Source organism: Galendromus occidentalis, unplaced genomic scaffold (assembly GCF_000255335.2).
Source record: "Galendromus occidentalis unplaced genomic scaffold, Mocc_1.1 scf7180000076867, whole genome shotgun sequence".
NCBI lineage: Eukaryota > Metazoa > Arthropoda > Arachnida > Mesostigmata > Phytoseiidae > Galendromus > Galendromus occidentalis.
In genome coordinates, this window is record NW_003804856.1 from 39,754 (window position 1) to 55,953 (window position 16,200).

At 52.3% G+C, this 16,200-nt stretch overlaps 1 protein-coding gene across 1 annotated transcript; it reads left to right on the forward strand.

Annotated features, from left to right (window-relative positions):
* Positions 1-2,347: 2,347 nt before the first annotated feature.
* Mi-2 (chromodomain-helicase-DNA-binding protein Mi-2 homolog) lies at positions 2,348-11,554 on the forward strand. The gene is made up of 8 exons (XM_029110588.1): positions 2,348-2,378; positions 2,676-2,678; positions 4,816-5,062; positions 5,240-5,402; positions 5,567-9,340; positions 9,713-9,991; positions 10,080-10,251; positions 10,392-11,554. Exons 1-8 carry the CDS (start codon positions 2,348-2,350, stop codon positions 11,552-11,554), a joined length of 5,832 nt encoding a protein of 1,943 aa, XP_028966421.1.
* The last annotated feature ends 4,646 nt before the right edge of the window (positions 11,555-16,200 follow it).

Here is a 16,200-nt window from a genome sequence, read left to right on the forward strand (position 1 = left end):
TTATTGAGTTCGACTCGGTGGATCTTCACTCCCGGGTTGAGACTCCGACGTCGCCCTATAGGTTCATGACAACAAGAGTAAGGCGTAATGTCTGAATTGTTCGATTTGAAGTGTCACGGGAAATCATCCCGCGCGTCTGGGTATCGCTCTCCTGCGACACTGACAGGATCACGAAGGGCACTCAATCGGTCATTCTGCTTATGGGCGCTGAGAGAAAATTCTAAACAATTTCAAGTTTGTGGGTGCCGAATCGATGGCGGATGAACGCCGGAATTTAGCGCCCCAGAACGCCCTGTCTCGATGGTCCGCGATCGGAGAGTACGAGTGAATGATGGTGTGTAGTAACTCGGCGCGGGTCTCGCATAAGCAAGCATTAGCGCCAAGAACCCATCGGAATTCGGATCCAAGACCGCTAATCTCACGAGGCACAACTATTGGTGCTAGTCGCCCCAAAATGAATCCCCCTCTCTTCATGAATGAGTTTCTCATTGAGTGCTTCGTTCTTTCCGCGAATTGGGTATATCTCTCCGAGCCTGATTCTCAGCTGAGATCCGGGCATGATGAGGGGGCTGGAATTCAATTCGGAGCATCATTGGAACACAGCCGTGATTACAGTCAATTCCCTGATGACGTACACGATACAGCGAAATGGTTTGTAACGCGGATCGTTCTCCGAGCGGAACATGACATTTCGGGTGACTTATTCCTGGAGAACCATAGATAATTGAGTATACCTACCTCATTTTCTGAGCACGCTCTGGTTCTTGCTCGTCGGAAAAAGCGGTTTTCATGAAATTATTTCCTCCCTAACTATTTGTCGAGCGCATCCTCGTCTCCCTGTGGTGGACAATGGTTCTGATTTTCCGTCGCCCGTGAGAAGTGAAAACCTCTGATATGTCAGCCATTTGTCATGCGGGACCCAACGGTAGTCGTAACGCGAAGCCGATTTGCTGAGAGAAAAATATAATCCCTCATTGAAATACACTACTCGCGTGTTCAGCGATCAGGATCGCAACGAGCTCCTGGAGGATGGAATCTCCGAGGCGAAGATTTTGGCAGAATTTCCGAGTAAAAACTCTTCCCAGCCCGAACTGCGAGATACGCAGATGTGGAGTGTAATATCCGAAGATGTTGCCACTCTGCTCCATGCGGCACTTCGGAAGTCGATATTCAGGCGGATGCGCAAGATTTCTGTGAGACAGCGATCTTGATTACAATCAATCCGTCGAGCAGCCGAGATCACGCTCGCCTTCGGGGGGGTTTGCCACGATGAGATTTCGTCCTAAGTGCCTCTGCGGCCTCCTGGCAAGAGGACGCTTCGGAAAATTCCATCATGTTGGGCGCTCCATTGTGCCGTTTTCCGCATCTCTCTGTGAGTCGACGGTTCCCGCAAACCGATTCCCCGGAAATCCTCCTCAAGGGTATGCAGACCGTCTTCCTGAGAGTCTCAAGTCGTGCCTCGAGTCCTCGGAGGGAGCTCGCCGCTGCGCTTTACCATTACTCGGTTTTCTTAGAGAACTTCCACGAACGTTCTGATCTGACTGAGCAGCCAACCTCAGGCTCTTTTTGGAGGCTGATCCGCGGTTCACGATGGAAAATTAGATGGCAGCTCCAAATGAGTTGTGAGCATCAGATCAGGCAGTTCTAGGGGAATCTCGGGAGTCGGAGCCCCGGCTCTGGCAAAGATAAGTTCCGGTGGAGACACTGGAAAGATGAAGGAGACCGCCCAAGTCCGAATGGGATTTCGGCAAAGATCATCGATATCATGGTCTTCACACTCTCTCGGCGACAGACTCTAATCCTGTTGAATATCAACCCGCGCTATCCCCTAACGAAATTCCTGTATGTGGGATTCTACCCGAAATCGTTCGTCGTCCCGAGCTCTAGGCGTTCAAAAGTTCACCGAGCTTGCGTATCGGTTCAGACTCCCGTGTCTCCCCGCGGCTGAGCGGCATGCAAGTCGCAGCGGCGGCGGCGGTGCGTCCGAGGAGGGTGATCGAACGGGAGAGGTAGAGAGAGAGTAGGACCAGCGGCGGTGACGGCGGCTTCTTCTCACGGGAGCTGAACGACGAGAGGATAGCCGGTGAGCGCTCAGTCAGTCGAGAGCTCGTCCTGAACGAATCACTCTCGAGCTAGCCAAGGCGAGCGAGCGAGCGAGCAAGGCAGCCTACAAGAAGCTAAAGAACCCACAACACAGAGAGCGTGAGTGAGGAGTGTCTGCATCAGCGGCGGCGGCGGTAGTAGCAGCAGCAAGTTCGTTCGCTGCTGTCGGTCGGTCTGCTGGCTGGCTCCGGCTTCGTACTGTGTGTTTTCGCTGCTGAAAACATTACGTTCGACATTTGACACCATGGGTGATGTCGATGAGGAGAACTTCACCGGTAAGTAGCCTTCGAGTGTACTGGATGGGGGAAAACCGAAGTGTCCGAACGGAAGTGCTCCAGAGTGATGTGACTTGTCTTCGTTTTTTTTCTGCGTCCGTCCGGTGTCGGTGGCTTGGCTCTTCAGAAAGCTCGCCGGCCGGCGGTCCGCTTCGGCCTCCGGCGAGTCGCTTTAGTTATGTCAATGGATGTCGGGCTCTCTGAGTCGGAGAGCCCCTGCGTGCCGAAGCCTTCCATAACCCGGATACATAGTTAGCGATTCCGGAGCGAGTCCGATCATGCAGAGCATTGATAGAGGGGGTACACTGTGCCGCTCACGGAACTCGTCTCTACCGAAGCTTCTCCGGATTCCCTGCGAGGAATTTCAACCAGCGGAGCCGCTTCGTCGATGGCGTTCCCCGACTCTGATCCAATTGGCCTGTCTCACCGACAGTGCGAAAAGAACTCATGTGGCGGTATCCGTTCGCCGGTTGACTCCGTTAGGCCTAGCGCGTGCCTCTAGAGTGGGGAGGGGGTGAGGGGTACTCAGGGAAGTATGTTCCCGATATAGCTGAAGATTTCATGCTTCCGAGATCCGTGATAAGGTTCGTTGTTTGGTTCTCGGATGCGGCCGCGATCGCGGTCTCCGGAAATCTTTCCGACCGGTTCGCTGTCAATTCGCTTGAGATTCGCCATGGTATCGATAGGTTGAGCCAGAACCCGCTGTTCCGGACGCTCGAGAGCTTTTCCAGGGCTCTCGCCGGTCGTCGGAGTTGCCGAATCGGGCAAAACCGATGATATCGGTCTGGGGGGGAGGTTCCATCATCATCCACGAAGACTGTAGAAATCGTCTGTTGTTCCGCAGCTCATATTCAGTTGTGTGTGTGTGTGCGTATGGTGTGTGTGTGTGGTGTGTGTCCGTGTGTGTCGCTGAATTTTAAGGGTTGGCTCTGGCTGGCGCTCCTCCAGTGCAGACAGCAGCAGTTTCCAACATGGCTTCTCTTCGGCGTTGTGTGCGGCTTGTTGTACTGCTCTTAATGCTGCGGTTGTCGGCTAGAGCTTCGTTTGACATTTATCACTTGACAACTGCATCGTCCGACTTTGCTTCGTTCGAGCAGTTCTAAAAGCCCAGCGGCTTGTTCCGAGTGCCGCCGTCGGGACCACTATCGGGAACAGGTCGCCGACAGTTGTTTTTTTCCGATCCGACATTCATTCCCAAAATCGTCGTCCCATCATCAGCGAATCCTCGGCAATACTGGTGTCTCGGGAAGATGGACGGCAGCCGGAGACGGACGCAGAATTATGGTAAATTTTCAGTCGTATGACGTGCCGTTCGGTGTTCGAGTGGGATACTTTCACTCAGTCAGTCAGAGATGTCCGGTAAATGGATGCGGTGTCAGGGGCGATTAGGCGATATGCTCTCGGATTCCGACTCGGGAAGACTTCCTGCAGCGGGACATTGTAGAATGTTATTATGCAGATGTTTGAAGATTGAGCGGCGTCAATCTAATTCCTCGGAATCCATTGGCGGACGCCGGTATCTTCTTGTTGTCGAATCGATTTGCGCAGAGTGGGTGAAGTTCGTCCCGCGTCGAACACTTCACGGGACGCTACCGTGTGGCCGCCACGAGGTGAACGACCAGGTATTCAGGCAGTTGCTAGACTGTTGTGAGTGCTTTGTGTGTGAGTGAGTTTGGCAAGATTGGAACCAAGCCGGTCAAGCAACATGAATCTTAGTTCGACTTTCGCCATCTGAAAGGATAGTCTTCGGACGGTAGTCCGAAGTTTCAAGCGGGAGAAATATCCTGCTCTCTGCTGTGTGAGGGAGCTATTACGGCGACGGAACTCGGGAGCTGACATGGCTCGGTGTTCAATGAGCAGGCGTCCTGAGGGGGTTCCAGTCTGTAGGAACCTCTTTCTATCTCAACCAATGGAAAACGCCGGTTAACGATTCCGCGTCTCGGGACTCTGTTCGATATGAGCGCTGACGGCACGGAAAACAGACGAAACGCCTCGAGATCGTTCATTACAATGAATTCGCCGAAACATAGCTGATGAGAGAACTTTCTCGCAGCAAGGCATTCGGTCAATGCAGCGTTGCGCGAGAAAGTCCATGAGTTGGGACACGAAGAGCCGAAAAGTGGGTTTGGGACCGGATCTGGGATCGGTCATTTAGAGTATCCCATCTGATCCGTATCGTCTGACAGTCTTGTCTCGGAGGAAAAACTCTGGTCGTGCTATGCGGCCTGGTTGTCCACCTCTGTGACCGCTTGACGTCACGAGTTGTCCGAGGTCATTTGGATGAAACGAATGTATTTCGTTTCTGTTATCTGAACATTCCCTAGCAAGAGAATGAGCTACGCTGCTGCTCAGCCGCATCTGCGGTCTCTAATTCATCGATGCTGGATATTCAAGTCGAACGGATAATGAGAGTTGAATTTTTCTTCTTTTCTCTCAGGCTCCGACGAGGAACAGGCAGCCGAGGAAGCCGGACAGGATGTAGATTATGATGAAAATCAGGAGGAAGATGAATCCAGCGTCAAACGCGGGACGCGCAAGGCTAAGAAACGGAAGGCCGCCACCAAGGACAAAAAATCGAAGAAGAAAAAGCGCAAAAGTCGAGCGACTACCAACAGTGAGGACGAAGAAAATAATCCTGACAGCGATGCCCAGCAAAGCGAAGAGGAGTACACAGCTAAACCTAGGTGAGTTCCAATGCATAGGGAGTCTTCCGATCATTTCACGACACTCATTCTGCGGAAACCCGAACGACGGGGATGAGAAAATGTTCTGGGAATCCACCTGTGACTGGCTACAAGAGACGATCCGAGCTATTTCTCAGTCTTCTGCTCGATCATAAGCCGGAGCTTCCGATTTTTCAGCAAACGTCGAGGGGAATCAGCCGCGGCAGCAGCTTCGGCGGCAGCCGATGACAGCGAGGCTCAAAACGTCAAGACTGTTGCCGAAATTCTAGAGGAGTATCAAATGACCGATGTCCTCACGGAATACACCGACGAAGACTTCCAGGAGCTGACCTCGTACAAGGTTCGCGCGGCTGCGACTGCAGTGATCGAGGATCGTCGTACATATAATTTCGATGTCATATACCCATCCTGTGACGATTGTCCGATCCCGGATCACGATCCGGTGCCGAGCCGGAAGCGAAATTCTCCGATCTCCTTTCTGAACGTGTCTGAATCTCTCTCCAGGTCTACTCCATGAAGATTCGTCCCATGATCCAGAAAGCCAACCCGAAAGCGGCCATGGCCAAGATCATCGCCCTGATGACTGCCAAATGGGCGGACTTCGCCAAGAATCATCCGAACCCCGAGCTGCTGGAACAGGATCAGCACAAAGACGACAAGCAGCACAAAGACGAACCTACGAAGCGAGGTCGCAGCAGCGCAAGCGGCCACGCGAGCAGCAGCAATGTCGCTAATTCCTCGAAGAGCGGTGGAAACGGATCCGGCAGTTCGAAGAAGGAAAAGGTCCCGTCGCTTAAGATCAAAATCGGTGGCAAACGGGTGTCGGGCCGTCGAAAGAATCAGTCCTCCGACGAGGAGGTCGATGCTCCTGAGGACGACGACAGCGATGCCAATTTCGAAGCAGCTCTCGAGGAAGCGGCCGCCGCCGCTCCCAAGCGGGCGTCGCGCAAGAGCAGCGCCCCACCGAAGGGCAAGCCGGCGCCCCCGCCGACGAAACCCAAGAAGTCCGGCGGTAAGAAAGCATCGTCCGACAACGAGGACGGCTACGATACCGACCATCAGGACTACTGCGAAGTTTGCCAACAGGGAGGCGAAGTAATTCTTTGTGATACCTGTGTGCGCGCCTACCATCTCGTGTGCCTAGAACCGGAGCTCGAGGAGCCTCCAGAGGGTCGTTGGAGCTGTCCCCATTGCGAAGGCGAAGGGATCTCGGCCGAAGGCGCAGCTCACGACTCTCAGGAGGCAGCCGGACCCCGTTCGAAAGGCGGCAGCAAGACCAAGGATGGCGATGAGCACATGGAATACTGTCGCACCTGTAAAGAAGGTGGTGATCTCCTCCATTGTGATCAGTGTCCCGGTTCCTATCACTTCGAGTGCGTATTCCCGCCGCTGAACCGCCCGCCCAGCGGCAAATGGACCTGCCCCCGATGCGCTTGCGAGCAGCTGAAGGGCCGCGTTCAGCGGATACTCGCATGGAAATGGACCGAATGGAAACACGAAGACGAGGCTGAAGACGAGGACGAAGACGACGAAGAGAAGCCCGCCGCCGCCGCCGAAGCCGGCGGAGACGGCGAGGACAAATCCGAAGCCGAAACGAAGAAAGATGCCGAGACTAGTAAACGCGAGCCCGTGAAGTACCGCATCTTCTTCATCAAATGGCATGACATGTCCTATTGGCATTGCTCGTGGGTGAGCGAGCTGCAGCTCGAAGTTTTCCACCCGTCGTTGATGAGGAACTATTTCCGCAAGAACGACATGGACGAACCCCCGCCAGCCGAAGATCTGCCCAACCACAAGTCCAGCCTCGCCAAACGAGACAAACACTACGCAGAACTGGAGGAGAAATACTACAAGTACGGAATCAAGCCCGAATGGCTAGAGATCACCCGTATCATCAACCACCGTACGTACCGCGCCGGTCAGAACGTCTATCTGGTGAAGTGGCGAGAACTCGACTATTCTGCGTGCACTTGGGAAGTCGAAGACAACGGTGGTGAGTTCGAGATCACCGACATGGATAAATACGTCAAGGAATACTGGGATTTCCGCTCGTTGATGGAGCACACCGAAAACGTGTGCAACAAGAAGCCGGGGAGCAAGCCGAGCAAGAGCAAGAAGAAAGTCGAAGTGTTCGGACGCTTCTCGGTGCCGCCATTCGAGAAACCGTCCGTCGATCCCAAGAAAAAATACGATGGACAGCCACCCTACGTCGTGGAGAACGGGAACCAACTCCATCCGTACCAGTTGGAAGGTATCAACTGGTTGCGATTCTCGTGGAGCCAACGCACAGACACAATCCTCGCCGACGAAATGGGTTTGGGAAAAACGATCCAAACCATCACGTTCCTCTACTCACTGTACAAAGAAGGACTCTCGCGAGGTCCTTTCCTCGTCGCCGTGCCGCTCTCGACCCTAATCAACTGGGAGCGAGAGTTCGAGCTATGGGCCCCTGAAATGTACGTGGTCACGTACGTCGGCGACAAAGATTCGCGTGCGGTGATCCGCGAGAACGAGTTCTCGTTCGAAGACAAAGCCGTCCGGAGCTCAAACAAGGTGTTCAAAATGAAGAAGGACGCTCCGATCAAATTCCACTGTCTACTGACATCCTACGAACTCATCTCCATGGACCAGGCGCTGCTGGGCAGCATCGACTGGCACGTCCTGGTCGTCGACGAAGCTCACAGACTCAAGTCGAACCAATCGAAGTTCTTCAAAGTTCTCAGCCAGTACCCCATCCGCTACAAGCTCCTCCTCACCGGAACGCCGCTGCAGAACAATCTCGAGGAGCTGTTCCATCTGATGAACTTCCTCTCGCCGGCGAATTTCAACGACCTGCAAGGTTTTCTGAACGAGTTCGCGGACATTGCTAAAGAGGAGCAGGTGAAGAAACTTCATGACCTGTTAGGATGCCATCTACTGAGACGTTTAAAAGCTGACGTCCTAACGGGTATGCCCTCCAAGAGCGAATTCATCGTCCGCGTGGAGCTCAGTCCCATTCAGAAGAAATACTACAAATGGATCCTCACCCGCAACTACGACGCCCTGTCGATAAAGGGCGGCGGCCAATCGGTGTCGCTGCTCAACATCATGATGGACTTGAAAAAGTGCTGCAACCACCCGTTCCTGTTCCCTGCGGCGCAAGCCGAAGCCGAACGTCTGGCTAACGGCGCCTTCACGGTGAACAGCCTCGTGAAGTCCTGCGGGAAAATGATCGTCATGCAGAAAATGATGCGACTCCTCAAAGAGCAAGGTCATCGAGTGTTGATATTCTCGCAGATGACGAAAATGCTCGACTTGCTCGAGGACTTCCTCGAGGGCGAAGGATACAAATATGAACGTATCGACGGAGGAATCACGGGAACAATGCGTCAGGAAGCCATCGATCGCTTCAATAAGCCCGACGCCGAACAGTTCTGCTTCCTGCTGTCGACTCGTGCGGGAGGTCTAGGAATCAACTTGGCCACGGCCGACACCGTCATCATTTACGACTCGGACTGGAATCCTCACAACGACATCCAGGCGTTCTCACGAGCCCATCGTCTAGGTCAGACAAACAAGGTCATGATCTATAGATTTGTAACGAGAGCGTCGGTCGAGGAACGGGTCACGCAGGTCGCAAAGAAAAAAATGATGCTCACGCATCTTGTAGTACGGCCCGGTATGGGTCGTCAGGGAAACGCGGCCATGTCGAAACAGGAACTCGACGACATCCTCCGTTTCGGAACAGAGGAACTCTTCAAGGACGAAGAGGGCGACGACAACGCCATCCACTACGACGACCGGGCCATCGGTGCGCTCCTGGATCGAACCAAGGAAGGCATCGAAGAGAAGGAGATGGCCGCCAACGAATACCTCGACTCGTTCAAGGTGGCCGCCTACGTGAAGAAGGACGCCGCCGAAGAAGAGCCCGAGACTGAGATTATCAAGGAGGAAATCGAAAGTGCCGATCCCGCCTACTGGGAGAAATTGTTGAGGCACCACTACGAACAACAACAGGAAGATCTTTCCCGACAGCTCGGCAAGGGCAAGCGTGTCCGACGCCAGGTCAACTATAACGACACCGAACAGGGAGGTTCATCCAGAGGTCGTCAACTCGACGATAACTGGAACGATAACTTATCTGACTACAACTCGGACTACAGCATGCCGTCTGACGGCGATGATGACGATTTCGACGATAAAGACGGTGGCAACATGGACAAAATTCGCAGAAATCGCAAGAGCGAGAAGGATCGACCGCTTCCTCCGCTGCTTGCCAAGGTCAACGGAAATATCGAGGTACGTCGTGTTCGATCATTTTATTCGCTGGTATTCGATGGACGCCGATTGATTGATTGATTGATCGATGGATGTCGACACGAGAATGTGTCAACGTCCTGAGATATGGCGGTGATTCGTTAATTGGGAGATTCAGTTCGGGAAACGACGGAGGAGTGTGCTTCTCCGCACGACCAGAGGCAGAAGACCCGCTCTGTTCGTTCCGAGGAACGAAAGCACACGGAAAACAATGCATTTCATAATGGGGTGATTCCTTCGAGGCATGAGAAATCACCTAAAGGCGGAATGTTACACTTCGGGAAGTTTCTGATTTTCCGAGATGGATGGGTTCCTCTATCGTGAATCGGCGCTAACGGAAATTCGTCGTTTCAGGTTCTGGGTTTCAACGCCCGCCAACGTCGTGCCTTCCTGAACGCTATCATGCGTTACGGGATGCCGCCTCAGGACGCATTCAACTCTCAGTGGCTTGTTCGAGATCTTCGGGGTAAATCCGAGAAGAACTTCAAGGCTTACGTGTCTCTGTTTATGCGACACCTTTGTGAACCGGGGGCAGACAACTCAGAAACATTTGCCGATGGAGTCCCTCGAGAAGGTCTCAGCCGCCAACATGTGCTCACCAGGATCGGCGTCATGTCGCTCATCCGCAAGAAGGTTGGTCTCGGGGATATATTCGAAGAGCCAGTAATCGATGCTTACGTTCGGTCGAGACCTTTGAATAACGCGATCTCTAAACGCGCAGGTGCAAGAGTTTGAGCACATCAATGGAGTGGCAAGCATGACTTCGGAAGAATTGGGCCTCAACAAACCTAAACGGAAAGAAGGTGAAGGAGCCGACTCCGAGTCTAGGGCAAGAGAGCTGACGGATAAGAAGGCAGAATTCGAAGCTGAAGGGGAGAACCGGAGCGAATCAAGTGAGTCTTATTTCTTCCCTTCCCGAGGCGACTGCCAACTGTGAATGCAAACGTGACCGAGTGATCAGAAGATATCCGGTGTCTACATCGGTCCATTGAGTCTTTTGAACTAAATTGTACCTCTTTGTCCCGTGACACAGATGGTGACCTAAAGAAAGAAGACGAGGAAATGAAGGAGGACGGTGAAAAGGAAGCTAGTGATAAGGAAGCCAGCGACGCGAATGGCGAGGACCGAAAGGATTCCGATGAGAAGAAATCCGAAGACGGGGACGACGTCAAACCAAAGGTCGAACCTACCGACAACGGCAAAGTAGACAAATCCGACAAGAAAGAGAACGAACCTCAAAACAATATCCAGGAGAATCAGGAAATAGAGGAGAAGATCGTCAAACTCGGCCTGCCGTCGGAATCGATCTCAAAGCGGAAATTCATGTTCAACGTCGCGGACGGAGGATTCACCGAGCTGCATACGCTGTGGCAGAACGAGGAGAAAGCTGCCGTGCCCGGCAAAGAGTTCGAGATCTGGCACCGTCGTCACGATTACTGGCTACTGGCCGGAATCGTCAAGCACGGTTACGGACGCTGGCAGGACATCCAGAACGATCTCGCGTTCGCCATCATCAACGAACCGTTCAAGAGTGAACAGGGAAAAGGGAATTTCCTCGACTACAAAAACAAGTTCCTCGCCCGTCGATTCAAACTCCTTGAACAGGCTCTCGTCATTGAGGAACAACTCCGACGGGCCGCCTATCTCAACCTGACTCAGGATCCCGCTCATCCGGTCATGGCTCTGAACGCGAGGTTCGCCGAGCTCGAATGCCTCGCTGAGTCGCATCAACACCTCTCGAAAGAATCGGTTGCCGGCAACAAGCCGGCCAACGCGGTTCTTCACAAGGTGCTCAACCAGCTCGAGGAACTGTTGAGCGACATGAAGAGCGACGTGAGCCGTCTGCCGAACACTCTGGCACGTATTCCGCCTGTTGCTCAGAGGCTGCAGATGAACGAGATGGGGATTCTCTCACGTCTGGCCGGTGGCAACGTGCCCCCATCTGTGACGAGCACACCAGTGGCTGCGCCTCCTCCCGCGCCGCCGGTTCCAACGCCGACTCCGCAAGCGGTCGCCCAGCAGCAGGCGGCTCAGGCCCAGCAAGCGTTGAGTGCAGTAACTCTGCAGCAACAGGCGGCGGCATTGCAGTTGGCCCAAGCGTTCGCCAATAACCCCATGGCCGCCGCCCAGTTGAGCAGAGCAGGGATCTCGATAACGCCCACGGGTCTCCTACCCGGTAACAACAAACAGCGTTGAGAAAAACTATCCACTATCCGAATCACAACATAACATACTGTAGAGGACGATAGTATATCATCATAAGTCGAGCGAGCGGTTCTGGCGCAACAGGGGTTTCATCGAAGCGGTGCTCTCCGTCTTGTTGTCCGCCGAAGGAATCCTGTAAACAGCTGAAGATAAAAAACGGATCCAGAATGGAATCAGCAGAAACAGTGGTCGCTGCAACAGAGAATGAATCAGATTATAAACGAAATAATTATGTAGCTCATAGGGGTTTACAACAGAAACGAGGAAAAAAGACAAAAAGGGTAACTTTATTTTTGTGAATAAATATCTCTCTAGCTGGTGACATGTGAAAAGGACGCTCGCTTTCTTGAGGTGATACGTGAAGCACAAGGAGCTCGCGAAGTCCGCTTGCTCCCGTCGATCGCATTCTCTGAGATGATGGATAATTAGATGGAGTGAATTCGCGAAATGAACGCTGACTTGAACGTCGCGATTCGGCCTCGCACTTTTAGGCGAATTTTCAGCACGGAACTCACTTCTCCGGCTGATAATGACGGAGGAGTTCGATTCGGCTTGGTCCGCCGGACCTCTAAGTGCGTTCGACTTCTGCGGAGTACGGCAATTTCGACGAGCCCATTCATCGCATGGAGTTCATACTGTGAATGAACCCGGGAATATGATGATTATCCGTACCCGAGTTCACGAGGTCTTCGGCAGCGGATTTTCGATTAGTCCCGGTCCCGGACGTGACCCGCAGAAGCGCGATGGAAATTATTTAGTTCGAGGAAACAGCTGCATATTGGGAGCTTTCGCTGGGGTTCGGATGGTGAGACCTTTTTCCGAGCCGCTCTACTGCTCTCGACAATCGATGAGATCTCCGCGAGCGTCGGAGTGTTCTTTTTCCTAATCGGAACAAGCTCGATATGTAAGAACCAGTTCTTGTCGTTTTCACCAGATTCGACGGATGCCACCGTAAAACTCCGTGTCCAATTAGTACGCTGCCCGCGTCGACCGATTTGCTAGTTCCGATCGTGCAGTTCGACATTTGAGCGAAACATTCATACTACTTATATTCGTATGCATCGTAGTTAGGGATCCATGATGAGGTGTCGTGCTTCGATCGAATGAAAGTAATTATACGAAATCCTGATGGAATAGGTTTTAGCGTCATAAGGGAAGAAAATCCATAATCTGAGGTCCCAGGGGAGAAAGTTCCAAGTAAGGAATTAACATTTATCACTCAGGTTCGCGCAACAGGCGCTACCTTGGATGAGAAGTGAGGACTCACATTCTATCTGGTAGCGATACGGTGTCGGATACATTTCAGTGATTGTAACTCTGTATAGTTCACGGTCGTGTGTCCAATGGTCATGTTGTGGACCAAATGAACTCGAGTTGGTTTTCCGAGCGATCAATGGGGTAATAAAAGCTATGAAAGGTTACGCGTCGATTTTTATCACTCTCTCTTCTCATCCCTCAGACACAGTCTGACGAGCGCTTAGTTAATATTTAATGGTTTATTGTGATCCAGATTGAGGTGTATATCCGTTTGTTTGTATATACACAGTCAATCAGCCCTTCATATCAGGCGCGAAATTCGGCAGATCGTTGTTTGTCCCAGTCCTCCAGGATTCTTTTTGTCCTTCGGTTGCATTGTTTGCGTCTTCGTGGAGTCCGAGACGGCACGGGAGTTCTTCTCCCGTGTGGTAGATGTCGTTGCATTCGAAGATGACGTGTTCCATCGTCTCCTCGTAGATGCCACGCCTGGAACAGGTTTTGTCGATTCCGGGGTACATCTTGTGAGCTCTGGTTGGCTCTGGCCAAAGCTAGGAGGGCGCTTCCCTTACTGTTCTGTGTGTCTTACTCACGCACAATTTCGGAAGAGGTGATGGGATTTAGATTCGGGGGCCGGACTCGTGCCCTTCCGGATGACGTCTGCGGACTAGAAAACATGGCTGTCGGGAGCTTTGCGAGCTCATTGTGACGGAAGCGTTTGTCCAAGAGTCCTAATGCGAGCTCCCATCGAAGTGATCTCGGTAATCGGTGAGAGATTATTCCGATCGGATTCTCGGAAAACACTTCGGTTAAGGCTTGAGATCGTCAGTAACCGAGCGTACTGTCTGATGCAAGCAAGGAGATCTCAGAATACCGAATGGAAGGAATATTCATTCCGTCGGCTGGGTCGGGATGTTGCCCCGGAGAGAGGCTTGGAGTCGCGGAGATTTTCCCAGGATATGCCGCGTGGCAAAATGACCCCGGGAGGAAGGGTGGCGGTGTGATTTCACTCGTGGAATACCTCCTCGAGGTTCACCCTCGCTGGCCAGACCTCAGTCGCCGTGCGATTCAAGTGGGTGTACCCTTCCCCGAAGATTTGATCCTGTCCGGAGCCGAAAATGGAATACCTTCGTCAGGCAATAGATACCATGTAGTGAGCGGAGCTCAAGAGCGAGACAGGCAGTGAAGAATCGTTCCCGTCAACTATATTCTCTTCCAATGCATCGATCAGCTGCTCTGGAAATAGTGGGGGGAGGATGAAATAATTTCGATCGTCTGACCGCTGTTCCCGAAAAACACGGACGCTAGTCAGAAGCCATTTGATCAAAGACATCGTATTTATTCCACTTGAATTAATGATGTGAGTATCTAAGTATTTGCAGCGAGGTAATGACGCAAATCTGCTCCCGCTCCCGGTCACACGTTATTCCTGTGACAGACGCGAGCCGACTCCCATTGATGATTGAGTCCGATGTCAGCTTAGCGATGAAATCACACATTCGCTTTGGAATTGTCTTCAGTACATCTCATAGAAATAAAAAATCCAGGGATCAATACTTAATACAGACGACGGGTCCCACTCCGATATCCCTTCCGCTAGAATATGCCCAAGGACGATTGAAACCTGCAGCTTCCGCCTACTGCCGTGGGTCGAAAGTTCAAACTGCGAGTCGCGCCTGTTCGTGCGCGCTCAACTGATGTCATGGATGACATTCCCAACACTTCAACTTTTTCGGGTCCTCGATGCATTATCAGAGGTTGCGTACATAAGACGGAAAACTCTTCATTCCCTGGCAGAGATTTGAATGTGCGCCAAAATGAATAATCCATTCCGAAGTTTCCCCAGAACGGCCTTAACAAACCTCGATACATCGCGCGATCTTGCTGCTTAAAACGCTCAGAATATGTACAAGAAATCTCTCAACACAGTATCTTGCATCATCCTCATACGAGACGACAATTACCAATTTCAAACAACAAGGAACCCGCCTCTCCGGAACGATCGGTATCAGCTGTCAGTCTGGGTCTTCGGGTAACCAAGAATGCCGTTCCAATCCAAAATAGAAGATCGAAGTGGAATTCGGGTCGACAATGATCCCAACGTCCCTACCGTCGTTCATATATTTTATTATGTATGTACACAGCTCAACTACCATGGAATCCTAAGAGCTCCGGGCAGGGACACCTAAGCCCAATGAGCTCGATTTAATTTCACTCAGTGCAGTACCTGTACGTAATGAGCGACGAAACAATTGCCAGTTGATGAGCTCAGCTGACTGATGGGGTCATAAAGATTTACAATTGATTTCCTGCATTCGACTCAGGATGCAGGGTAGTAATCGACATATAACACAATGCGTAGCTCGCAACCCCGAGGAGCTTAATCGCCATCTCGCTGGAGGAGACGAGCCGTGTCTAGAATTGAGTCTTGTGGAGGGAGCACGGGCGGGACATTTGTGAAGTTGAAGTGCGCATGGCACCTGTCCATCGGCGAAAGAGCCTCTTCGTCCCAGGGATCTGCTCCCTCCAAACAAAATCAGGCGATCGTGTGATCAGGAATCGCTGTGTATCGGACCGAGGGTGGATCCCGCAGCGGCAGCAACGCCTCTTTCGGAAACGGTGCACAATGCCGAACGCACCAAATGGCCGAAACGAGGCAAAGAGCTACGGCGGAAGTAGCGCAAAAGATCACAGAATCGAAGATACCTGGAATTGTGAATGAACCGAATGAGCCGAGGGCTGCGCTCTGATGCCGAATCGCGAGATTCAGGGCGAAACTTTCGTTTATATATTCTCAACATTCACTCTGCTCACCAGACTCCGAGTCGTGCCACGGAGAGCCGAGCTCGAGGTCTAGCTCGTCGCCGTCCATCTCTTCATCGGCGATATCTTCCGTCGTGACGGAAATAGGCGTGGTGACGTCTTCGGAAGGATTCGACGACGTATTCACTGTCGCAATGGTCGACGTCGACGCTGAGGTCGTTATTGGGATCGTGGGAGCAGCATCTGGAAAGGGACAACTTGGTTTTATCTTTCTGAGAACCTAAGCCTCGAAGCAGAAACGTTGAAGGCTCGCATGCAACGGCATCCGCCAGCTCCGAGATCATCACTTTCGCGCTCAGTTGGAGCAATCGATTTCGTCGACATTTTTACGTTCCGGAACGAACCTAAGGATTGGCGAGGCTTCACAGTTGAGAACAGGACAACCTTCGATCCTGGTTTCCTGGTCACACGATTTTTAGAGGAATTTTTAGCCGACTTCGACTGAGTGGCGTTTTTCCTCAACGCGGATCGATTCGTGGCCGGGGACACCTCAAAGGGAAATTTCCACGGTTAAAATTCCTCCGCTCAGCTCTGACATTCTACCGGATCAGAATTCCGTG

Excerpts from the sequence above, each read along its gene's own strand:
- Mi-2 (XM_029110588.1), top strand. The coding sequence starts at position 2,348 with ATGGGTGATGTCGATGAGGAGAACTTCACCG. Across the intron at positions 9,341-9,712 it reads AGGTCAACGGAAATATCGAG|GTTCTGGGTTTCAACGCCCG; the intron begins GTACGTCGTGTT and ends TCGTCGTTTCAG. Across the intron at positions 10,252-10,391 it reads GGAGAACCGGAGCGAATCAA|ATGGTGACCTAAAGAAAGAA; the intron begins GTGAGTCTTATT and ends CCCGTGACACAG.